The sequence below is a fragment of the Protopterus annectens genome, chromosome 5.part1 (assembly GCF_019279795.1).
Source record: "Protopterus annectens isolate FY-2018-M chromosome 5.part1, PAN1.0, whole genome shotgun sequence".
Taxonomy (NCBI): Eukaryota; Metazoa; Chordata; order Ceratodontiformes; family Protopteridae; genus Protopterus; species Protopterus annectens.
This window is the reverse complement of record NC_056736.1, coordinates 569883684-569910624: the sequence shown is the minus strand read 5'-3', so window position 1 is coordinate 569910624 and position 26941 is coordinate 569883684. Positions and strand designations below refer to the sequence as shown.

The 26941-nt window shown below is 41.0% G+C and overlaps 1 protein-coding gene across 1 annotated transcript in view; it reads left to right on the top strand.

Moving 5' to 3' along the window:
* The window catches only part of IFT88 (intraflagellar transport 88), a 1839004-nt gene that overhangs the window by 203780 nt on the left and 1608283 nt on the right, over positions 1 to 26941 (top strand). Inside the window, exons 4-5 of the mRNA XM_044073191.1 lie at positions 49 to 108; positions 23762 to 23815. Coding sequence (XP_043929126.1) covers positions 49 to 108; positions 23762 to 23815 — 114 coding nt within the window. The remainder of the gene's footprint in view (positions 1 to 48; positions 109 to 23761; positions 23816 to 26941) is intronic.

Below are 26941 nucleotides of genomic sequence, written 5' to 3'. Positions count from 1 at the left end.
CCCTTTTGTGTTTAAATATCTTTCACCCTTGAACTGATTTTCTTTCAGGTGACTGCTAAATTTCCAGGTACAGCAGCAGCAGCCAGACCTTTGGGTACAGGATACGGGGTAAGTGCTGTTTCATTCAAATTTTGTTATATATCAGTGAGTAGAGTTCGTTGATGAATGAAGAGAATGAGAGGGAGAGAAGATTGGATGATGTAGGGATAGTGAATCATGAAGTACAATGGATTAGCAAGGAGGAAGTAAGGATAGCTATGAAGAGGATGAAGAATGGAAAGGCTGTTGGCCCAGATGACATACCTGTGCAAGCATGGTGGTGTTTAGGTGAAATGGCAGAGGGGTTTTTAACCGGATTGTTTAATGAAATCTTGGAAAGTGAGAGGATGCCTGAGGAATGGAGAAAAAGTGTTTTGGTACTGATTTTTAACAATAAGGGTGATGTGCAGAGCTGTGGTAACTACAGAGGGATTCAATTGATCAGTCACAGCATGAAGTTATGGGAAAGAGTAGTGGAAGCTAGGTTAAGAAGGGACGTGATGATTAGTGATCAGCAATATGGTTTCATGCCGGGAAAGAGCACTACAGATGCAATGTTTGCTTTGAGAGTGTTGATGGAGAAGTACAGACAATGTCAGAAGGAGTTGCATTGTGTTTTTGTAGACTTAGAGAAAGCATATGACAGGGTGCCTAGAGAGGAGTTGTGGTATTGTATGAGTACGTCAGGAGTGTTAGAGAAGTAGGTAAGAGTGGTACAGGATATGTACGAGGGTAGTGTGACAGCGGTGAGGTCTGCTGTGGGAGTGATGGATGCGTTTAAGGTGGAGGTGGGGTTACATCAAGGATCAGCTCTGAGCCCTTTCTTATTTTCAATGGTGATGGACAGGTTGACAGACGAGATCAGACAGGAGTCCCCGTGGACTATGCTGTTTGCAGATGACATTGTGATCTGTAGTGAGAGTAGGGAACAGGTGGAGGAGACCCTGGCGAGATGGATATATGCTCTAGAGAGAAGAGGAATGAAGGTCAGCAGGACTAAGACAGAATATGTGTGTGTGAATGAGAGGGAGGATAGAGGAATGGTGAGGATGCAGGGAGTAGAGGTGGCGAAGGTGGATGAGTTTAAATACTTGAGATCAATATTTCAGAGTAACGGTGAGTGTGGAAGAGACGTGAAGAAGAGAGGACAGGCAGGATGGAGTGGGTGGAGAAGAGTGTCAGGAGTGATTTGTGACAGACGAGTACCTGTAAGAGTGAAAGGGAAGGTCTACAAGAGGGTAGTGAGACTAGCTATGTTATATGGGTTGGAGACAGTGGCATTGACAAAAAGGCAGGAGTTTGAGCTGGATGTGGCAGAGTTAAAGATGTTAAGATTTGCACTGGGTGTGGCGAGGATGGACAGGATTAGGAATAAGTATATTAGAGGGTCAGCCCAGGTTGGAAGGTTTGGAGACAAAGCCAGAGAGGCAAGATTACGTTGGTTTGGACATGTGCTGAGGAGGGATGCTGAGTATATTTGGAAAAAGATGCTAAGGATGAAGCTACCAGGTAACAGGAAAAGAGGAAGGCCTAAGATAAGGTTTATGGATGTGGTGAGAGAGGACATGCAGGTGGTTGGTGTGACAGAGCAAGATGCAGAGGACAGGAAGAAATGAAACAGGTGATCCGCTGTGGCGACCCCTAACGGGAACAGCCGAAAGAAGATGATGATCAGTGAGGAGAGTTCAATAGTAAAAATCAGAAATTCTACTAAATTGGAGCACACTATCCCAGAAGGTGAAATGAGTAATAAAGGAATGTCATATTACAGTATTTTCCAGTCCCTACTTTATCTTATTCATGGTTAGAAGGAAACTGAAGTTGTCCAGGGAAGGAGTGAGCTTAAGGCTTAGAACAAGTCCTGGATGTGACACCATTTCTACAAAAGATGCAGACAGAGAGGACACACACATTACATGCACCTTCCTGCAGGCAATTCACAGGATCACCCTTTCACCCACCACCATATTTTTGGTATTTGAGAGGAAGCCAAAGACCTTAGCAAACACCAAAACAGCTGTAACAAGACCAATACAGACTCTTCATAGAAGGCATCCCAACCAGAATCAAACTGTAGAACTAAGTGCTTCTATACTTCCTCATTAACATTTTTTTTCACTGTGCTATCCAGTCAGAAATCTTGCACCAAATGGTATATTTGTATTAAAAAATGTGCTGAAATGCAACCCAGTAAAATAATTGCATTGCATCAAAACACGACAGCTGCTGAGAATGCAGTGATCTAAAGTTTATAGCCCGATAAGAGAACCTGCAAATAAAATCAAGAAAGCCCAGTTTAGCTAAGAAAACCTATCTGTGGAGCAGGTGTTGCCATAGATCCAACTTTTGTCTAGGTATTCTGTCATTTTAAGGCTTAATTTCCACCAGACATTAGCAGTTCTGGAGATGTAATTGTATCAGTGCAGATCAGATAGTAGAGGTTATGCAAAGAGGTCCAGAGCAACTTTAGAGCAGCTCTGTATTGGAAGAGATGTATTAGTTTAACATCGAGATGAGAAATCTGCATTAAACGTTCTTCAGATTTTGTACCAGCACAGAATCTTTGTGCATTACTGTCTAGACATTTAGAACTACATTTACATTTATTCCAAAGGTGGATAACTCACTTAATTAATTTCTTTGTATAAGAAAATTAAAGTGGCAGTATTTCTTGTCTAAACAAAGTTGCTCTTTGCAGCCAAGTTGCACTGATGAGTGGCTTGGACCAAGAGTTAAGACAGAAAGAAAAGAGTGATGAAATACAGAATGACTCCATGTGTTTTTATATAGATATTATGGATTTTGGACCTCCCAGGAAATTTGTTGCACAATGATGATTTTTTAAGTTCTTCTAATGAATTATCATTTATGACGTGTATATATGGGTCTGCTTCACATAAATGAGAAATCAGAATACTGAATTTCATTTGACTGAGACCACAATATCTAATTTTCAAAAATAATGAAAACTCATTTGACTGAGTCTCATTGTACTGAAAGCTTACAACGCTGACTTTCAAAATACTGAATTTTAAGCCGTAGACGTGATGTGGATTCCCCTTTACCTGTGACTTGCTTGTGATAAAAAAAAAAAAAATGCTGTAGCTTAAAGTGCTGACTGTCAGAATACCTGTAGTAGCGTAGAAAGTAGTGTTGCAGTGTTTCTAAATGTGGGTATGTCTCCTTATATTTTTATGGAAAGTACCTAAAGTAATATGGTGGATGTTTTGTACGCTGCCGGCAGTAGTGGCATTGTGTACAGTACTGTAAGGTAAGTAATAGGTATATGCTCTTTTCCCCACTGTAGTGTAATCCTGGAGTTAATATCTATAGTCTGGGGGAGTGTGAGGGATGCAGGGGATGTGGGAGGGCGTAGTCCCCACCTAGTTTGGTTTTACATCGTCCATTTTCTGTTAAGAGGGTAAGTAATTAATTTTTAAGTTTTGGAAAGAGTTGGTCATTGGTGTAGGTGTGCATGTCTATGGCTTAAAATCCAGCATTTTGAAATTCAGCATTGTAAGCTTTCAGTAAAGTAAGACTCAATCAAGTAAGTTTTCAGTATTTTGAAAATTAGGTATTGTGGTTGCGGTCAAATGAAATTCAGTATTTTGAGTTTTCAGTCATGTGAAGTAGATCCATAATATATATATATATATATATATATATATATATATATATATATATATATATATGTGTGTGTGTGTGTGTAAATATCTATAAATATATATGGACTTTGAAAATGATTTACGTAATCGGAAGATAAAGAAGTATAATAGGGATTTGAGTGACTATCAAAGTAATGTGGCATACACCTGGAAGAGTAAGAAATGTGCTGTGTGATTAATGACATTAATAAACAAAATAGGGTAAAATGGGTGACAACAGAGAATCGGAGTCTAGTACTTCTGAATTTTCATCCAGTTATACTGACATAGAAAATGAGGTGTTGGAGAGTTTTTCACTATGAAATAAACGTCCCAGAGGCCCTTTAGAAGGGCTGACAGGAAGCATAGGAGAAGACAGTATGGAGACTACATTCAGACAAATGGTGAACAAATAACTGTTGCTGGAAGTGTCAATGATATTGGTGATTTGAGTGAAAATGATTTAATTGTTAATTTAACAGCTGCTAGTTTTACTGAAGATGAAGTTGAAGTATTGAATAAAGGTTTGGCGTTCGTACCGTCATTTTTTTGTCCCTCAGCATATTATGGTAGTTTCTGATATTAAGAAGTTTTGTCGTAATAGAATTTCTGTTACAGTTCTAGACAGGAAATGGATGTGGATGGTGGTACGGATTTTAAATTTAGGGAGTCCATATTTTAACCCCCTTATCTTCCAGGAGGGAGAATGTTTGAGCAGTGTGTACTTAGAGAATTGCATGCAAGTCAACTATTTATTTTTAGAAATTTTAGTAATAATCTTGGTTTACAATGTGCTGCTTTGATGACCTTAAAAACTAATGCTAATTTAGTTATTGCTAAGGCTGATAAAGAAGGTGCAATAGTTGTGTGGGATTTAAGTGATTATGATAATGAAGTCAGATGACAACTTAATGACAGAGTTGCATATAGTAAATTACCATTTAATCCAGTTGCTTCTTTTAAATTTTACATTGATCAGTTTTTGATGAAGACCAAAAATGATGGATTTATTACTGAGTATTTGGTACCACAATTAATGGTAGATGACCCCCAACCTTCTTATTTTTATTTGTAACCCAGGATTCACAAGTCTAGGACTAAACCCCCCCCCCCCCGAGAGACCTAGTGTATCAGGCAGGGCTTCTTTGACAGAGTCGTTGTCTGTTTACTTGGAGACACAATTGGAACCTTTATTATTGTTGGTCAGAGCCTGTATCAAAGACATGAATGAGTTTTTGTTACTCATGGATAATGTGCAGATACCACTGCATGCATATTTGAGTACGCTTGATATGCAATCATTATAAACTAGCATCCAGCATGATGGTGGTCTTATGGCGGTTAAATATTGGTTAGAGTTATCTAAAAGGTATTGTAAAAAGCAAAATGAATTTTGCTAAGACTTTTGGGGCTAGCATTAGAGCATAATGCCTTTTATTATAAAATGAGTGGTACTTGCAGATCAAGGGCACTGCTCTGGGTACAACTTTTGCACCTATTTACACTGATCATTTTATGGGCTTTTTGGAGATAACTTTAATTTATGATTATAGGAATCCATACATGAAATATTTAAATATGTGACAACATTACCTTGATGATTGTTGGTTTATTTGGTGTGGGTCTGTTGAAACTTAGTATGATTTTAAGTATTTGAACTTGAATCGTTTTGGTTTTACCTTCTCTGGGAAAATGCAAATGTTTGTTGTTGATCTTCTGGATGTTAATGTTTCCAAGTTGATTGATGGTATGATGGCTACAAGTTTATATCGTAAGCCATTTACCAAGAATTCTATTTTTTCAGCAACTAGCTGTCATCCCAGCCATATTATTAAAATATACCACAGGCTCAATTTTTAAGACTTCAACGTTTATGCAGCTCTAATGAATTATTTGAAATGGAAGCCCATAAAATGCAGAATAGGTTTTTAAAACGAGGATATAATGAGAGCCTGGATGAAGAAGCTCATAGAATGGCTTCTAGACAAAATAGGGAAGATTTATTGAGTTCTGTAAAAATTGGAGATGATGTGCATTATTCCATGAGTACACCTAGATTTAATACAACTTAATGGTACTAATACTTTTAAAATCAAGGAAGTTATTAATAAACATTGGGACATTTTGAAGTCTGATCCATTTTTGAACAATATTTGGGGGTACATTGTAGTTTTGGTTGTAAGAAAGGTACAAATATTGGAGAATTTTTATCAGGCTTTAAAAAGAATATGTTTAGAACAGATTTAACTAAGATGAATGAACCTAAAGGGTGTACTTTTTGTGGAAATTGCACTTATTACAAGGTGGTGTCTAGAACTAAATCCTTCACCTCTATCAATACCACTTAAGTATTTTACATTCAATTCTTAATTACTTGTAATATTGAATGGGTAATTTACATGGCAGTGTGCCAATGTGGTGCATTTTATATAGGTCAGACATCATGTCTGTTTAAACATTGAATTGCACTACATATTAGTGATGTGTATTGTAAATGCACTAGAAGTACTCTTTATAAGCGTACTGTAGAGCATTTGGGGGCACATTTTTGTGGGTATTGATATGGTGAAGGGTGTGGGTCTTTGACACAAAAACATAAAATTTTAGACAAAGAAAAAATGTGGATCATTAATTTGGGGGCTGTATATAAACCGGATTAAAATGAAAATTGTTAAAGATGCTGCAGAACGTTTTAGTTTTATAGGTAGTTATATTATGGTTCCTTTTTTCACTTGATATTGCTTCAGAGTTTTTCGGTAGCCAAGGGTTTTTGTCTTGTTTTTGTCTTTAAATTTTTCATTGTTAAGTCATTTCCTGTATGCACTGATAACGGCAGTGGGCGAGACCAGTCTGCAATTCATGTTGGCTGGTAGTTACTGTTGTATTTGGCCTTGCTTGGATCTATTGGATATAATGAACACTATTGTAGAGATTTAGTAAAGTTGTTTTTCTATTATATTGGATATTCCGGTTTGATCTGATACACAAGAAGTGCTGGTGCTGATTTGCTGTAAGTTGGACTATTTATGCTGTTCTGTGCACACCTTTTTGTATGTGCACCGTTGTAGTGACATATATGGGTCTACTTCTGTATCCTGAAAGCTCACATTACCAAAGAACAGAAAACCAAGACTAGAAGACTGAATACTGAAAATCCTGAAAGTGCAGAATTTCGAGCGACAGAATACCCTAATTTGTGAAGGTAGGTATTGTGTTCTGAGTGAGTGGTGCTGTATCCCTTTAAGATGTGGTGCATTTTAGGTAATTACATGGCAGACGTTAGGTGTGCTGTTGAAGGTACTTTTTGAGGTTTTTGTTTTTTAAAGTTAAGTACAGATTTTATTGTTGAGTGTGGGAGTCTTGTGTGTCTCAGTACATTTTGTGATTGTTGTTTGCAGTGCCGGGATAAGTGAGTGGTCGTGGATATGTTTGTGTTGGTAGGGCATAGATTTTTAGGGAAAGGAGAGGTACCTGTGTTTGAAGGTGTTTGGATACGTGTTATGGAGATTGCGGTACAGTGGGGATCAGGAAATTTACCTTTCTTCCACTGTAGTGTGATCTTGCAGCCCCCCCACATGTGGGGCTCCAGAGGTGGGCCTTGCCCCCCTGCTTAAGCCTGAAGAAGGCAGCTGTTGTTTACTTTGTATGTTTTGGTTTGTATTTTGTGGTGCAGGGTGATAGGTTTCTGTTTGGGTTGTTATTTGTGGTATTTTGTGAGTCGTATATTGTTGTTTCATACTTTAGTTCTCGTTTTTCTGGTCTTCAGTAATGTGAGCTTTTGGGATATAGAAGTAGATCCATATATGTGTGTGTAAATATATATATATATATATATATATATATATATATATATATATGTTTTTATAGTTATGTATGTATACAGGTATATAAAAGAAACAAACTAGCATGTACACATTAACAAACATTATACATCACACATATTCTTATGTACAATTATTGCCAATCCAGCATTACATAAATTACTTAATTCATGACTTCCCTTAAACCTCACTCTTCCTCCAAAACATTATTCTACATATTTTGTTCCCACAATTACAATTTTGTTTCTGTGCAAATTGCTCTTACTCTTTTCTAAAGATCCCACTTCCAGTTCTTTTATCTGTTACAATATTAACTGCTTCAAATACAGTTGCTGTAGACTTTGATGTTCATTTTTGCAGCCATCAGAATTAAACTCAACAAGGCCTTGCTATGCCTAGATCCTGTATCCCATCTCCAAAAAATAATTTCCTTAGATACACCCATTTGCTTACCCAGTATGTCTGACAGAGTACTTGCAGGGAATTTTTTAAAGTCTGCCAACTCACTACACTCCCAGAAAATATGTTCCCAATTACCCCTTTCTTCCTGATTACACCTCTAACATTTGCTGTCTGCCCGAGGAAAATTTCTTTGGAGTTTGCTTGGAGTATAAAACTACCTATGCAAACACTTCCAAGCAAAAATCCTAAATCTTCTAGACTTTGTTGCATATTTGGGAACCATCCATATGTCTTCTCTTTGTTTCCATGTGAAATGATTATCCAGTTTCTTGATGTACATAGATGCTGGCTACCAGAGCCCCTTCAACATTTTAATTCCTTTCTCAATACAGAAAGATTTTCCACTGCTATGCTGGCCTTTTGTTGATATTTTGTTCCTTTTAGTTTAGGTGTTATTACAGGTTAGGCATATAGAATAATTATTTTGGATAAGAAACAGTAAATGCATTTAGTAAAAGCTTACCAGAAATTAATAGAAACCCTTAATGTATGTTAAATCTGTGAATGGTTTAATAGTCAGACCCCCATCTGTGGAGAGCTGACTAGTCAAACACTCATCTATGGTAAATACCGATGTTCAGTGTACTGTTCATTATGGGGGACATTACTTTTTGGGATACCCTACCTGTGGTTAGCCCAACCAGTTGGCCTGTCTTCCAGAGGTGTACTTTCCCCCAGATCTTCGGATGAACCCCTTCCATTGCCAGATAAATTCATCAGTGCTGTAAGAGGGACATTGGACAATGCTATCTCCTGATACTTCTTGCCATGCAGTTTACTACCTGTGAATGGTGTCATCAATCCATCAGTTGGCCTGATCCCAGAAGGCAGATCAGTACCCTGTAGTGGATTTTCCTGTTTATTTCTGTATTTTGCTACTCACAGCTCATGTCTGAAAGTGACTCCAATTCTGGATCTTTTGTTGAGGTAAATAATTGCAATGTATAATGGGGAAAAATATTCTACATACAGACTTTGCACTTCATTTGTAGATTGTGCCTTGGTCCAAGATTACAAAATGGATGCATGTCCACATTGTGCTAGTTTCACCATGAAGATAATCTCTTTAGGAGATGGAAGTGACAAAAAGTGGGAATGTGTCTAGTTCCAGCATGTTATAGTGTCAGCCAAGGCCTCTTGAATCCTTCGTCCTAAGAAGCATTCTGAGAGAGAGTATGAGAAGAAACATCAGGAGAATCTGTATATTCTGCTGTAGAACGTCTGAGCATCCTAACTCTGGTGACTTTGGACACAGTGAGGCACTTTTGTGGCCTCCATCTTTGGGGTCAGTATCAGCTGAGACATTTGGCAGAACCACCCTATAGGCTGCCACTCAATCTGCTCTTCACATATCCTAACAGACCAAAGACTCTATATGCCTTCCAGTTCTGAGATAGATTCATTGTTGGTAGTTTACTTCCTTGGTATTGAATGGGAGGACAGTGTACTCACTGTATTTGTCTATGAGGAGGTTATCTACAGATTCTTTTTCAAAGTGTTTGGAGACTCTTACCTGGGTGAGGGATCTCCTACATAAACTGGGGTTCCTGCAGAACATATAAAAGGCTTGTTTGACTCCTCGCAGGATTGTTTTTCTGGGATGTCTCCTAGATACCTCAGTTCAAATAGCTTTTCGTCTACAGGAAAATGTAAATCTTGTGTCTAGATCTATTCCTAAGTTTTTCCACTCAGACTATTGTCTTATCAAGGGACTTTTTTTAGTATTTTCGGGTTAATGGCGTCTATGATTCTCATGTTTCATGTAGCTAGACTCCACATGAGAAAATTCAGTGGTACCTAAAATCTCTGGTCACATCATCATCATCTCCTGACGTTCAAGATTCCAGTTTTGGGATTTCTGAAAAGGGAGACTGTGTGGCAGAGACCAAATCTATCAAAATTCAGGTCTCACCTTTTTCCTTCCTGCTTCAGCTCAGTCTGTCACAACATATGCGTCAGACTTTGCTTGTGAAGCAGTGTCTATGGGGATAAAAGTGCAGGGTCTTTGGAGCACAAAAGATAGACTCCAAACACATAAATATACAGTAGATGTTGGCACTTATAAATGCTGTTAACTCTCAGTTATATATGGTCCCCAGGACCTATGCCATTACATGTGTTTATAGACAACACCACAATTATGTTGCCAGCTTCTTTGCTTTACATTAGTATGTATCTAACTTTGTACTTGGTTTTCAAGTGAATACAAGGAAAAATAGCCCTGTTTTTAGTGAGGAAAGACCTATTAAAGTGGAAGGATTCTGAAAACCTGGATCAAATCGGTTGGAAGGAAGTGCAACCAATCTGGGAGCTTCATTTACAGTTAATTAAAAGGCTAATTTTGAAACCCATATGCAAATTAGTAGCAAAGAAGTGCAGGAAGCTTCAGTTACAGACATTTAAAAGGCTAATATGAAAATCTGTCACAAAAACTGCTCCTTCCATGCCCTTTTGCTGAACTAGGATAAAAGAGCAGTGGCTTAGCCAGTATTATAAGTTTTCTTGATCTGACGAAGTCTGTAAATGAAGGGAGTAATCCAAGTAAATCTTTAAATGAATATTGACTCCAGGTGACTTATTTTGAAGATTTGAAGGGATTTAATGCAAAAACTTTGGAATTTCTGGATAGAAGCTAAGGTTCACTCCTTCCTGAACCACAGCCTGCTCTCAAGCTACTCCCTTTATCATATTAACATAAGAAAAAAGGGCAACCCCTGTCAAAGCAGACTGTTTCCAAGTGGTTATCTTATGTTATTACCTTTTGTTTATACCCACCATAACAAGGCAGTTTCTGGCAGAGTCAAGGCTCATTCTGGTAAGGCTCTGGCTTCATTTGCGGCTGTTTGGAAAGGGTGGGAGTGTAGAAGGATTCTAAAAGAACCACCTTGGTTTTCTGTACATACTTTAACAAAGCTCTGTAAACTAAATACATTCTCCAGGTCTAGGACATGCTTTTTGCTTAGGACCTTCTTCCAAGGGAGTCCTGGACCCTCATACTTCCTCTTACCACTCGGTCTAAGCTATTGTAATCTACCCATATAGTTACGCTACTGCAACAGTGATCTATATAGGTTCATAGGTTGGTACTACGGCTATCGGCCCTAGGGTCTATGCAAGCCTAGGCATAACAATTCCCTGGGTATTTCTTCCCACAATATTTACTTCCCTGGACCCCTGTCTAGCAGGGCAACTGACATGATCCCCGGGGTGAATTTCCTATCTCCCCTCCAATCATCAAGGTTCCTTTTGAAGAGGGCCAAGGAGGCGCTCTGCTTGACATGTATGAGCAGTCTATTCCAGAGTATGGGGAGTCTCTGGGTCAGGAACCTATCCCTCCAGCATGTTTTGTTCATTGTGATGACAAGGTTTAGATCCCTGGAGCATGTGGCTCTGAGGGATTGGGATTTCTTTAAGTGGAGCATTCCAATAGCTCAGGGTTTGACATGGCCTTGTATGTTAAGCAGAGATCGCCTCTGAGTAGACTATATGCCACAGAGTATAGCTGGAGTTTTTTTGGGTGGTCAGCATATGGCATCTGCTTTAGGCCTGTGATTCTTTTAGTGAGGTATTTCTGTGGCCTTTCCAGCTGTTGCAGATGTCTTGTGAGGTACATACCAAATGGGGCATTATACTCTATAATGGGTCTAATGAGGGATGAGTACAGTGGGACAATGACCTCCTTTTTTCTGGATAAAAAGCCCTTAGTGATGAGGTGTGCCACATAGGATTTCCTGACTGTTGTGGCGATGTGGTTATCGAAAGTGAGACCACTGTCCACCTGTGTCCCTAAGTCTCTCATCACACTTTCGATGTTTAGAGTCCTGCCACCTATGTGGTAATTCATGGGTACATTTTTTTTCCAAAGGGGATAACTATACATTTCTTGGCATTAAGCTTGAGCCCATGGCTCTGGCACAAGGCATCTGTTTCTATAAGGCCCTTTTCTAGAATATCCACATCATTTGGGGATTCAATAATGGCTCCCATTTTGCAGTCATCTGCGAACTTTGTTAGCCAGAGTCCCTTAGTGTTGGCTTGTACTTCAGAGAAGTAGATGCCAAACAAGAGTGGTCCCAGGACTGAACCCTGAGGTACTCCACTTGTCACTTGTCTGGAGCTGGATTTGGAGTCGGCTACTTTTACAGTCTGTGTTCTGTCAGTAAGCCAGTTGGCAACCCATCGAGTGACGTAGGGATTTATGCCCAGCTTAGTAAGTTTATCTATGATTCCATAGTGGGGGATGGTGTTGAAGGCCTTGGCAAGGTCCAGATAGGCTGTGTGGACTGCCTTACCCTCGTCCACAGCTCTGGAGACTGATTCGAAGAAGTCAATCAGATTCAGGAGACCAGATCGGCCCTTCACAAACCCAAACTGGGTGGGGTCCAGTGTTTGAAGGTTGCCAATGTCTTTGTTTATAAGTTCCATGATAATGCGTTCCATGTCCTTGCAGATCAGGCAAGTTGTTAGACTGATGGGACATTAGTTCCCGGGATCCAATGCGGATCCTCCCTTGTGGAGTGGGATAACTGTAGCTGTGCACCACTCAGTGGGCAGGAAGCCTGAGGTGAAGCTATGATTAAACATGACACTTAGGTGAGGTGCCAGTTCATTTTGTAGTTCATGTAGTACACAGCCTGGGATCTCATCTGGTCCCATGGATGCTGTATTCTTAGCTTTGGAGAGTGCGGTTTTTACCTCTGTAGCCATGACTATCGGAATTTGGCAATCTTTTGGTATTGAGATGGGCCCTTTAGGGGATGAGAGGGGGGTGAAGTTGGCACTAAATCGATCTGCCAGGATATTGGCAATATCCTTAGGATCAGTATATTTAATGCCATTCTGTTGTAGCTCAGAGCAGATCTGAGCATTGCCATTTAGATTTTTGACATAACTATAGAATGCCTTGTGGTTGTCTTTGGAATCTTTGGCAATTTTATTTTCGTAACTAGCTTTTGAGGATTTTATGAGGGATCTCAGCTTCTTATTGAGGCTGGCGAGGGAGTTTTTTGCATCCTGGGATTTTCCTCTTTTATGCAATGGTTTCTTCCTCCTGTTGTATAGTTTGTTTATTGCAGAGGACCACCAGATTGGCTTCCTTTTTTTGGAGAAGAGCATCTTGGTTCTATTTGGGATGGCATGATTCATGCATGAGTGGATGTGCTCGTACAGTGCCTTAGTGTAGGATTCTGCAGTCGAACTTCCAGATCCCGTCTGCATGGGTGTTGTGAAGTTTGTCACTTCTGAATTCAGTAGCATGAAGTTGGCTTTGGAGAAGTTTTTTGAGGAGGTTTCCTTACTGGGCGGTGGGGGCGGGATGTTTTTGTCAAAGGTGATTTGCTTATGGTCAGACCTGACCAATGAGGGGGTGACTACTGGTGTGGAGCATCTATCTCCCATGTTGGTAATGACCAGGTCTAGGATATTGGAGTCCCTGGTGGGACAATGGATTAGTTGATCCAGGGCATTGGAATTTATGAATTCCAAGAACCGTTGGGAGAAGGAGTTGGTACCCGAGTAGTTTTCCCAATTAATGGCAGGGTAGTTGAAATCACCCAGTATTAGGGTGTTTGGTTGTATCTTAATATTTTCCAGTATATTTAGAAAGGTGTAGTGAGAAACTTGGGGCATGGTGGGGGATCTGTAGCAAGCTACAATTTGGATTGCAGTCTTACCTAGTGTTAGTTGCACCTGGAGAATTTCAGATGCATTGTGTTGGGCAACTAGCCTGGATTTGTGAATAAACTTGGTGAATATGATGAACATAGTACAGTTCTGTAAGTAAAATTACCATAACAGTAGATGTTTAAATGATCATTGCTGCATTAGCCTCTCCCTACCCTCCATCCTCTTATTTTTGTATCTTTTTGACAGTGCGAGGACCTTTATTTTTATTTCTTAGCATTGTTCTTGTAAGGGCTTTAGCTTTCTTCTCTCTGTTGGCATGAAGACTCAGAGGGGCTTAACAGCCAAACCTGTCTTTGTAGTCAACTCAAGTTGTCTAACGGTTTGGGCACCTGGAATGTGTCCTGAAGCTTTGGAAGCTAGCCGTCTGTTAGCTGTTGTATCCTTAGGAGAATATAACCCTTATAGCTAAGGCTACTGTAACGGTGATCATTGAACATTTACTGTTATTGTTAGTTTATGTAGACAAACTGAAATGTAATCCTTGAAAAATGATCAGAAGTGGATATCTCAGCTAAACTGAAGATCCATTGTTGTCTGTCTTCATCCAGTTCAACTGTGGGTTGTCAGATCCGATGAATTTGACCTCCCTCCGCACCAACTAGGAAGACTTTGCTGCAGAGCTCCCACTCCTGCCTTACCCATAATCCTCTGCACTCCACCTCAACATGTCAGATCTCATTTGCTGCAGAAGATTTCAGACAGGTCTTCAAGGTCTCTTTTCGTATTGGTTTACAAGCCTTCATATCCTTCTCTACTCCTTCTTCCCTATAAAGTTTAAACTACTTTCTTTAAGATAGAATAGTTTCTTCTTCAGTTAAAGTTTCTAACTTAATAACACATAGGTAAGTTTGGTTGTTACTAGATTTTTTTTTTTAATTTATGCACTGTCTTTGTAGGTAGTTTAGGTCATTATTTAGTGTTATACAATGATAGGTCATTAGCATTCTTCAAAATGATTGGTCATACCTACCAGCGTGCCCATTATAGATAAGAGCATAAACCAATAGAAAACCCAGGAGTTGGTTATTGCTATTATACAATGACATTATTTAAAAAATAAGTTACTTTCCTAAATAATGTCTTTGTAGAATGGCACCATAGTGTTCTTCCATTTTCTTTCTATATCCTACTGCTTTCTTGATGTACTGCGCATGCATATGGGACTTAGATTCCCACACTTATGCAGTGCACCAGTGCTTTGGAAAAGAAGTAATAGAGGAAGGAAGATCTCCTTTGCCTTTATTTTATTTTTTTTTGAAATCCAGACAGTTCAGAGGTACAAGAGAGACAGGATAAGAAGAAGAATAGAGAACTGATAAGTCTAAAACCAAAGAGAAATCCAAGGATAAGGATACTTATACTGACAAAAAAGAGAAGTCAAGGAAAAGATTACAGGATCTGACTTCTGCTCCAGAATCAGATCCAAGGATTCCAAGGTGATTTGCTCCAAGATTGACCCTGATTCAGCATCATTTGCTGTGTGGGCACTAAACTACCTGGCTCACGTTACTCGATTCCAGAGAAATTTGACTAGGAGATTTTCAAATCTCTTGGAGTCCTGCCTACAGATATCCAGAGAATGGTGGAATCTCAACTATTGGCCGTACAGTCATCATCTAATGTGGCCATTGGGCCGATTTCCAATGCAGTCGATGGTACAGCAAGAGGAGCAGACACCAGCATTACAGTCTGGCAGCATGCTTGGTTGCATCTTTGTGACTTCCCAGAAAATTTCTAGAAATTTTTCATTAACATGCCCTTTGATGTCAGCATCCGATTTTCCACTCCTCAGAGGTCATCATCCTCATCAACCTCCATTTTCCCCAGTTTTCTACATAGCATCAGGGTGTTGTGTTAACTGTTGCCATCTGCCTATATTCAGTGTTACACTCCTGCCTTCTTCGACTCTCATGCTTGACTGTTGCAGATCTTCTCTCACACAATCCATCCACCTCTGTGCTGGATGCCTTTGTTTCCTCTTAGCTTCTTCCTGTCTGTCCCAAATCTTCTGCACTAGATTGTCTTCTGCTTTTCTGCATGTGTGCCTGAAACTCCATAATTTGTTGTCTTTGATATTTTCTGCAATTGGAGCTGCTTTGGCTTCTGCTCTTATGTCCTTATTTCTTCATGGGTCCCACGGTGTGCATCCCCTTTGTTCTTGTACACTGGCACAAGTATGCTTATTCTGCAGTCTGAGATATGCCTTTCTCTCCCCACTGCTATGAGTACCCTCAGGAACAGTTTCTCCCCTATCTCACCCAGTATCTTTATCATATCTGCTGTGACCTCCAATGAGCTTGCTGCTTTCCCTGACTTCATTTTCCTAAGTGCCATTCCTACTTATTGTAGGGTAGGCTCCTTCTTTTCTCTCATCGTAGGCTATGTCTGGGGCAGTACAGTGTCTGTGGGTTTTCTTCATTCAGAAGCTGCTGGAAGTATTCCTTTGATGTCTTGTGGACTGGTGAGCAGGTTTTTGTTGGCATCCCTTATGAAGGGTGTCTGATTATCTTCTTTATTTTTATGCCTTTGTCTTGCAACCTGATATAGTTTCTTATTGCCACCTACTGAGTCATTTTCCAGAAGCTTGTAGAGGGCCACCAATGCCCTGTTCATTGCGGTTGCAACTCATTTCTTAGCCAGCCAGTATTCCTTCCTAGCCTGGTCCATCATTTTACCTCACACTTTTTCCTGCTCTCTTTTTCTTTCTTCTGATGACTTCCTGGACTTCTGCATTCCACCACTAGCTTTCCTCATGTGCCTTATTTCCATACCTGGCTCAGCAAAATATCTATTCTGTAGTCCTCACACATGCTGTTTTTAGGCTGTGCCATTCTTTATCTAACTCCACCTATTTCCTCCTCTTCTTCAGGTGCTAGAGCACTGAGTAATTCATTGAACTGTTGTACTTTCTCTCCAGTCGATTTCCAGGTCTTCACCCTAGTTTTTGTTGACCTTAGAGCCTGTCTGACCATTGCTTACAGCTGATTGTGGCAACAAGTTGTTTATGCTGTGGGCCGACTGTTTCACTGGGGATGACTTTGCAATCACTTATTTAAGCCATTGCCCTTTCTTTACTAGGGAGAGGTCTGTCTGAGCTGCATGTTAATTACTCTTGTATGTGATCTTGTGACTGTCTTTCTGAACCACGTGTTGGCTACTCTGAAGCCATTTGCCAGACAGAAGTCTAGAATGGCCTGTTTTTCTTTACTCCCTTTGCCCCAACCACGTGGTCTGAGGCTGTCTTCATATCCTGTTCTGTCTTTTCTGATATGTGCATTCAAGTCACCCATTATCAACACCAATTCCTGTTGTCCTGCTTTATCTAGTAGGTCCTGCAACTGCTGTATGTTTGCAGTCTTTTCCTCACTATCACAACCTTTCTGTGGAGCATAGGCCGAGGTTATGAATACTGCCCTACCATTACAGTGGAGTGTGATTGCCATGAGTCTGTCATTAATTCTGATGATATCCCTCACTGCCTTCTGAAGCCTCTCTCACCACAATTCCCACACCATTTATAGCCTGTTGTCCTGAGTAGTAGACTCTGGATCCCAGCCCAAGTGTCTTTACTGCACTGCCCTTCCATCTTGCCTCATGGATACATAGGATATCTAGCCTCCTCCCTACCATCATGTCATTCACTTCTAAGCTGCAGCCTGTCAGTGAAATCTATACTGAGTGTAACAATTCTTAGCTCGTGTTTGGCAGGTTGATTGGTTTTATGTCCAGCTTTCACTCAACAGAGCTATCCCAGGTAACCCAGGCTGTGCAGCTGGACACCTGACGGCCAATAGCTTATTGACCCAGGGCTGCTGGGCTTTGTGGCGGGCACACATTGACCAGTAGGGGTATATATACCCCTTCCACTGTTAGCATGGGTCCCTGGCGTAGGATGGACTAGGCTGGGTCCTCAACCCAGTTATCACCGGCAAATATCCATGCCCATTTGGCAATATTCGTCAACATGACCGAATCACTTAGAGCCATATTTTTATACCGTTAAGTGGCTAGCCCTGCCACAGCATACAGTCTGTGATCAATGTTATCCTATCTTGTGGCTACTGCGCACCACAGTAGATGACCGAAGCAGTTGGTCTGTACAACTCTTCCCCCTATAGGGCACTAGGTAGAACTTCATTCATTGGTGGGTTTGAGATGGAAACACTCAGTAGGTTTTTCAGAGGTGGGGAAAAAACTCAAAAGTGACACAGGGAAAACATGCAAACTCCAAACAGGCCGTCACTGGAGATCAGGATTGAACCTTGTAACTTGTGCATCAGAGGCAAAGATCTTAACCATTATGCCCAACTGGTCTCCCTCCTCTGAGATCCTTCTCCAGGAATCAAAGGTCTGAGGAGAAGATGTGGTTTAGGAAATCACAAGGATCATACCAAGAATCTTCTAATGATAAGCCTTCCTATGGCAGAGTGGGAGGATATCAAAACAGATGTCTCCCAAGAGGCAGAAATGGACCACAGAATCAGGGTTTCAGAGGGCCTTTCTCCTGGAAACCCTTTTATTGCCCCTGAGAGGTTGCCTGACTGACGCACTGTGAAGTTAGTTCAGGGGCTTTTGTCTTTGCACCCCTTCGCCTGACAGAGCATACTTGATGACTCTTTGGTGCTAGGCTTTATTTCCAGAGGCTAGAAAATTCCATGTTTCCTTACCCCAAAATGATCTAAAACAATGACTAGGAAGGTCACTGAAAAACCAATCAGTAAAAACAAAATGAAAACTCCAGCAAAGCTAGAACTTCCACTGAGTGACCTCCCAAACCTCTTGTATCAAAGGCACATGGGATTTATGCAAATGATCCTTATGAACATCAGGTGTTTCAGCTAATTGGTGATTCTGAATGCCCATTACTTGTTTCGTCATTTTAATGGACAATTTACGGCCAGTAAAGCCAAACCCCACCAGCTGTGGATATTCGTATTTTGGCCTTATGACCTCATCAGCACAGCACAAGCAGAGTTTCTGACTAAGCATTAGAAACACAGGGCTGTTACATCCAGCTGATGTCCATTATCATTAGTGTCACTGCAAAAATATCCCAAACAACAAATTAAACAATGAGTGAGGAGGTCACTGAAAAACCAATCAGTAAAAACAAAATGAAAACTCCAGTAAAGGTAGAACTTCCACTGAGTGACCTCCCAAACCTCTTGCATCAGAGGCACATGGGATTTATGCAAATGATCCTTATGAACATCAGGTGTTTCAGCTAATTGTTAATTCTGAATGCCCATGACTTGTTTGTTGAAAGTAGTTCCTGGTGTTCCACCCAGTCAGTGGGAGCTAATTGTAGTAGAAATTTTAAAGCTATTAGAAAAAGAGTCGCTATTAGAAAATGAGTCATCCAGCTGGTCCCCAAAGGGCAGCAAGGATCTGGAGTCAACTCAAGGTTATACCTCTCAAACATACTGAGTGACTCTGTTTTTACCGAGTTTTGGGGTGCAAATGAAGGGGTGCCATGATTCCCAAGTGGCACCCCTTCATTTCCAATTTTTTTTTTAATATTTTCAAATACCACACTATCGGAGCTGATGTCAGCACGTGCGTGATGATATCAGCTCCGTTAGGGCTACCAGCCAGTCGGAATTGAGCTCAAGGAGCTTACATTGTCATTTCTGGCTGGTCTGGCTGCAAATGCGAGCGGGAACAGCCGTTCGTTTAACAGGGAAGTAACTCGCTTGTTTTGGATTACCAGCAGCACTCCATTCATTTTTTGATGTGGATGCTCATTTTGGATTATTAACAGCAGCAGCACTTCATTCATTGATTTGGATGCTCGTTCGCATTGAACAGACATTCGTTTAAGTAACTCGGATTACCAGCAGCACTCCATTTAGATTTATTAACAGCAGCACTCCATTCGCATTGAACAGCCGTTCATTTGCGTTTGAAGTAACTAGCTCGTTTTGGATTTCCATTCTCATTGAACAGCAGCCAGGTTTGTGTGTGTGTGTGTGTGTGTGTGTGTGTGTGTGTGTGTGTGTGTGTGTGTGTGTGTGTGTGTGTGTGTAAATGCCTCCTTGTAATACACCTGTTGGCTAGAGGTATTTCAGGCTCAAACCTTGTACCTTCAGTACAGGGAGAAAAGAGCCTGAAGTCCCTAGCCACCACCATTTCTGAGCTTTGTCCAGATTTGTTGTGCTAAGAGTTGAGAAGAGCTATGGTGTGAAGTGAGAACAGAATTTGTATTCCCCCATTATTGGCTTTGTTGTTTGTCCAGGTTTATTTGTGCTAAGAGTTGCGAGCTATGGTGAGTGAGAACTGAATTTGTATTCCCCCATATTGGCTTTGTCCAGGTTTTTTGTGCTAAGAGTTTGAGAGAACTATGGTGAGAAGTGAGAACTGAATTCACTAAATGATAGCCATTAAGTTTCAGTCTTCCTATTTTTTTATGAAACTGCTGATTTGGCATAGTGGTTTGTTGCTTTGACTGTAGTGCACAGGGTCCTATGTTCAAATCAAGACTTGCCAGTGAAATGCATGGTGGTAACACAACATTTTATTCTAGCAACTTTCCAAAATTATACAAGCTATGGTTAAAATGTGTCCCTGGTAAGTCTCTAGCCACCATCACTTGTGAGCTTTGTCCAGGTATTTTGCTCTAAGAGTTGAGAGCTATGGTGAGAAGTGAGAACTGAATTTGTATTCCCCCATTATTGGCTTTGTTTGTCCAGGTTTTTTGTGCTAAGAGGTTGAGAGCCATGGTGAAAAGTGAGAACTGAATTCACTAAATGATCGCCATTAAATTTCAGTCTTCCTATTTTTTAGGAAACTGCTGATCTGGCATAGTGGTATGTTGCCCTAACTGTAGTGCATAGGGTCCTGGGTTCAAGACTTGCCAATGACATGCATGGTGATAACATTTTATTCCAGCAACTTTCCAAAATTATACAAGCAATGTTTAAAATGTGTCCCTGGTTTTTGACCTTTTGCCCCCCCCAAAAAAAACTGAACTTGAAAATAAGTGCAAGAAGCTGTGCAAGATGCCTATGGCTTACACTACTGTCATTCTATTTATAGTGTGGGTGTGGAAGTAGACTTTTATGATGGAAATGTTCTGAATTGGGCAGTTTTGTCATTATTGGTTCATGCATTTTGTTTCATTGCCTACAGTACATCCTACTGGAAAATTTTTCAAGCAATACATTTAAAATGCGCTCTAACAAGTGTGTTGTATTATACAAGGAATATAACTTAATAAAGTCAGGAAGATGTATCAAAGAAAAAAATACATACATGTTTCTTGTTTTGTGTGCAAGGGGGCAATGATTTGAAAACGGCCCAAAGGTAATCTTTATCCACCACTGGCCAGATACATTTTCTTTGGATGTGATGTGGTGTGGGTTTCAATGCTATTTCAATGAATGTGAGTTTCAAGGGCAGAGAAGTTTTAATGCCAAGTCTATTTTCATTGAGACAGCATTGCTTTGGTTAGCAGATGTCAAAGTAAAATCCAAATAATCATTTTAGAAGTAAAGCAGTATGCACACATTAGTGTTTATGGTAAATGGGGCAAAATCTCCAGGTAATGGGACATTGGAATGGCTGCAGGGGGTCAGTGGTGCCATATTTTGGTTGTCCTTTAGTTTGCGTTTGAAAGTTGATATCCCACAATTCCATGGGAGTGGGTGGAGTTACATGATATATGCAAATTAGATGTTAATCAGCGTACAGATTTGTACCTATTTTTCATGGGCCTTGTCCAGATTTTTGATGTTTCCAGGTTGAGAGGTATGCTCAAGGTTCTTTTTAGTTCCAAAGAAGACAGGAGACCCCAGACCCATTTTGGACCCAAGTTATCTAAACAAGTTTGTGAGACAGACAAAATTCCAGATGGTCACAATTGTAGTGCATTTTGCCTCTGTTGAGGAAGGACACTTGGATGTGCTCAATAGATCTCAAGGACACATACAATCAAATAAAGCTACAGAAACACTTGAGATTTCTCCATTTCTGGTCAGGAGACCATCATTAACAGTTCAGAGTTATGCCCTTTGATCTCTCTACAGAGCCTGGGGTATTCACCAAGATAATGACAGTAGCAGCAGCACAACTCTGTCTGCTGGGGATCCAGGTCTTTCCATATCTAGATGATTGGCTACTGACAGCTACCTCAAATCTAACATTGTGTCAACACAGAGACCTCTTGCTCCAGTTACTTCAGAGGCTTGGCATCGCCATCAATACGTAAAAGAGTCAACTCACCCTTACTCATAAACTAGAGTTCATTGGATGCCACCTAAATACAGTCTGTCAAATAATCAGCCTACCACCTTGCAGAGCATTTTCCATCCAGATAACAGCTTCAACTCTACTAAGGCACCCCCCCAGCAAGATTAATACTGAGGATGCTAGGCCTAATGGCATCCACTATACTACTGGTAACCTTAACAAGAGTCAACATAAGAGTTCTTCAGTGGACACTAGCTGTACAATGGTGTCAGAACTATCACCCTGTCCATGCATGGATAAGGATTGCGCTAGTCTGCAGAAATCATGTGTCATGATGGATGATATCCCCTCTCTCATAGAAGGTCCTCCTTTGTGAGGGAAATCACGATGGAGGCGGTGACCATGGACGCTTCCCTGTTGGGGGGAGGGCATTTGGAAGGAAAGAGTTTCCACTAGTCCTGCTTGCAAACAGAGGCAAAACTTCACAACAACATTCCAGAGATTAAAGTGGTCCTCGTTGCATTGCAGACCCTTCAGGATACTCTCCCCAGAGGTGTGATAGCAATCCAGACAGACAATATGTCAGTAGTATGGTACCTAAACATGCAAGAGGGAACATGCTCTTAACCATTATGCAGGGAGGCCATGAGAGTATGGCAATGGGGTGTTGTCTTCGCATCATTTTCCTATAACTACGCACATCTCAGGGAATTCCAGTGATCAAACAGATAGACTAGGAGATCTATTCTGATGCCTCACGAGTGGTTCCTAAACTGGGTAGTAGAGGTGGACATTTTCAATCACCAGGGTGCAGCCTTGCAGTGATCTCTTTGCATCTTATCTCAACAACAAATGCAGAACTTACTTTTGCCCTGATACCTCCACAGGGGCACTCAACAAGAGATGCTGTTGTCCATCATTGGCTTCAGGGACTCCTGTATGCCTTTCCTCCCCTTCCACTAATGAACAAATTCTTAGAGAAAGCAAAGATGTGCAAGGCCAGAGTAATCCTCATAGCCCCCTTTTGGCCTCTGCAAACACGTTTTCCTTTCTTATTGCCTGTACTAATTCATTCTCCCTGGATGCTGGACCATTTTCTAAATCTTCTGTCTCGTCCTTCTGGCATGCCTCCTCCAGATCAGAAGTCCATGAAACTAACTACATATTTCCTTCAGTTTTGAGAACAGACAGAGATGCCAGGCTGTCCCTTGCAGTGATTTGCATTTTGACAGCTTTGGAAAAATGTTTCTACCACCAAAGTCTACCACAGTAAATGGAGATGATTTTCCATATCGACTAATTCTAAAGGTATAGACCCATTTTTAGCTTCGGTTCCCACCATCTTAAAGTTCCTTTCAGAATTGTTTCATGCTGGCTCCAGCTATTCCACCATCAAAGTACAGTTAGCAGCCATCTCCAGTTTCCATATGGGCATAGACAATTCCTCCATAGCTTCCCTTAAGATTTTGAAAGCCTTCCTAAAGGGTACCTTCCTTCTTAGACCATCTATCAGAGATCTGATGCTTGGAAAAAAGGTTATTGTAGTGTTCAAATTTAAGTGACACCCTCCCTTCCATGTAGATCTGCATATTATTTGCAGGAGTATTTGTAGCTTATTAGTGTTAGTAGAAGATGCAATTATAGGTAAATGAATGTTGCTATCAGTGTTTTGGTAAAACAGCTCCTATAGCAGTAGTTTAGGAGGCTTAAAGTATTTCTTCACTTTTTTTTTTTTTTTTTTTGCGTTGCTTTCTTGAGCTTATTGACTTCTTAGAAGATCCGTATAGTACTCACTATGTAAAAACAGGTAGACTTTATCTCAGTTCTATTATATTGCAGGTAGTTGGAATGTAACCTTTAGTAGGATATCTTAAATATACACATATTATATAAAGTTAATTTGCTAACATTTTATTCTTGCAGGCTAGAATACCACTAGCATCATCAATGGGACGACCAGTGACCGGAGCTGTACAGGTAAGGTTTAGATGGAGTACCACATGGTACTAACTTTAGCCAGTAATACTTCTGTGTTGTACTTTGAAGTGCTTAAAGGCAGTCTGACTTCTTTATGAGCTCCTCTTAGTATAAACTGTTGTAGTGTAATACAGAACCAGGTAATTTAGAGGTAAAATTGTCAGTTTTTTTTTTTTAATTTTGAGCATTTCTACAGTCTTTCTCTGTTTGGTTGCAATGCTCAGCATTCAAGGACATCAAGAGCGTTTATTTAGGGTCTATATTAGAACACAGAAGTTTCAGAACTTTGAATGTTCTAATATCGACCCCTATTCAGCAAACGCTGAAAATAGCGAAGCTACAGAAAACCGAACTTTTTCCTAGGGAAAGAATTTGGTTGTCCGTTTCTGCCCCTTCGCTATTTTCAGCACTGTGGTGGAAAGTTACGGGTCGGGTTCAGGTAAGTGTGCTACTGGGTGCGGGTTAGGTGAGTTAGGGTTAGGGCACGGGTCAGGTAAGTGTGCGATTATGTGGGCGTGAGGGTTAGGGTGGGTTAGGTGAGTTAGGGTTAGGGCATGGGTCAGGTAAGTGTACGATTGTGTGGACGTGAGGGTTAAGGCGGGGTAGGTGAGTTAGGGATAGGGCGTGGGTGAGGTGAGTGTGCGATAGTGACGGACCTTAGGGTTAGGGTTTAGGTTAAGGTAAGTGGATAGATAGTGGTATATGTACAGTTTAGTGTAGGGTTAGATGTAAGATTTTAGGTGTATGTGTGTAGATTACTGTTTGTTTGGTGTGCTTGTGTTGTGTGTATGTGATGTTCATCGTGTTTCACTGTTGCAGTCATTACACTTGGGTTATCCTGCTGGCAGGCAACCCGCAGTCTGCCCGAGTTCCAAAGTCTTGGTCCGGCATCGGGTGCTGTCGCTTCTTCCCTGACGTCAGTGCGCCAGGGGTATAAAAGTTGCAACCGACGCCATTTTCTTCAGTCTTTCTTGCCGCGCAGTGCCCGAAGAAAAAGCAGTTTACAAGTGCCAGTCGGCCGACTCCTGAGATTTTCAAAATTGAGTTTCAGAACCGAAGTCTTCAATAAAGCTAAGTACCCCGTTGGGGAAACTTTTTCTTGCTCCAGACCGATGTCAGTAAAAGTTAATAATTGTATTTCTTGTGGGAAGCAAATACCTCATAAGGACTTTCACTCTTACTGTATTCCTTGCCTAGGCCCTGACCACGGTGTTACTAGTTGTCTGTTTTGTGCTAGATTCAATAAACGCACTATTAAACATCGGTTTGATTTTGCTTTACATTATTTTGGCCAAAGGTTTAATTACATAATGCCGTCGGAACAACTGATGACCAGAATTTACAAAAAACGCAAAGACAAAGAAAAGGACAGGCATCCGAGGTCCAAAACCGACGACGAAGCCTCTTCTAGGCCAGTCGCCGGTTCTCAGTGAGGTGCTTTCGCAGCCCCTGACACCCGCTACCTCAGAGCCACAGGCCGTAACCGACAGCCATGTGGAGACACCGAGGCCTGTGGAAACTCAAGGTACTGGGCCTACGGAAACTATACCCTCAGATGGGTCCGGAGCCGCTGAGCAGGCATCGGCTTCTGAGGGTGTTTTCAGACCTTCACAGCTTACAGTTAAGGCTACTACAGCAGCAAAGGCAAAGTCAAAAACACCATTAAAAACAAGGAAACAAGTACAGCATTCTCCCGAACAGTCATCTATGCCAAAGAAACAGATGCTTAAAATGGCCGAAGACCTTATTACTCTAATCAGGGGTTCCCATCCCCCTCCTGACAAAAGGCCTAGGCAAGACACTGATTATGATTCCTCTGATCAGGTTTCCATTTCCTCTGATTCCTCTTCTGATCATGGATATTCTCTCCCTCCCTATGAGGACTCTGATGCAGAAGAGTCCATACCTTCAGCCTCACCGCCTGAGGATTATTCTTTTGGGGATACCCTGCACACCATGAGGGAGCATTTCCATTGGGAGAACCAGGATTATTCAGAATCCAAGAAAAGGCTCAGAGATTTCCTTTTATTGCCTCAGCACAGGCCCCTGGCTATCCCCCCTGTGCTTGATATTGTAGATGATGTTTTTTCTGAATCCAGTCTGTCTCCTGATTCTTTACCCCCTGCACCAGTCAAGCCAGACAGGTACTACAGGGTCCCTGACTGTCATAAATTTCTTTACAAAAACGCCGCTGCAGACCCAGAAACAATTTCCCATAGTCCTAAAGGGGTTAAGGCTTCCACTGCCAAAAATCCTGTCCCCTCAGATAGGGATTTCAGAGCTCTGGACAGATGGGGGAAAAAAAGTTTACACTTCTGCTACTTTAGCTGTAAGAGCTTTAAACTGTCAGTTTCACATGCTTAAATATCAACAGTACCTCATGTCATTGTTAAAACAGAAAATGGTTTCAAATACAGAAAGTCCTGACAGTAAGGAAATGCAGGATTTATTGCATGCAGTTGAACAAGTGGGAAAACATACTCTGCAATGTGGTTTTGATTCATTAGAGGCTTCTTGTAGAGCCACAGTTACAGGCTCTGTTATTCGTAGACATGCTTGGTTGAAAGAACAAAGTTTACCTGACCATGTTAAAGTAAAATTATTGGATGCTCCATTACAGCATGGTACTTTGTTTGGTGTTAAGGCAGAAGAGGTGTTAAAGAAAATGGAGGATAAAGCAAAGTCAATGCAGACAGTGAAAGATTTCTTACAGGTTCAACCACCTAGATTTAGCAGAAACTGGCCTTCAAAAAATTGGTCCTTTCCAGTGTCAGACAGGCCACAAAGAGGCAGATACAGATGCCCAAGAGGCGGATCTTAGCCCCAAGGCTCCTACAGACCTAAGCAATGGGGTGCTTCAGCCCCCAAAGGAGGGGAAGACAAATCACAACCTTATAGGAAACAGTCACAATGACTTCCCTCTGCAAATGCCAAGCACTTATTTGTTGACAGCTCCCCTAGGGGGAAAGCTAGCACTTTTCTCAAAAAATTGGCACATGATCACCCAAGACCAATGGGTGCTGAGCATTGTTTCTCAGGGTTACAGGTTCCACTTCCACATGCTTCCAAAACCAAAAGGTATGCCAGACCTGCCATAAAACCAATGGGCAGAGGCACAAAAACAGA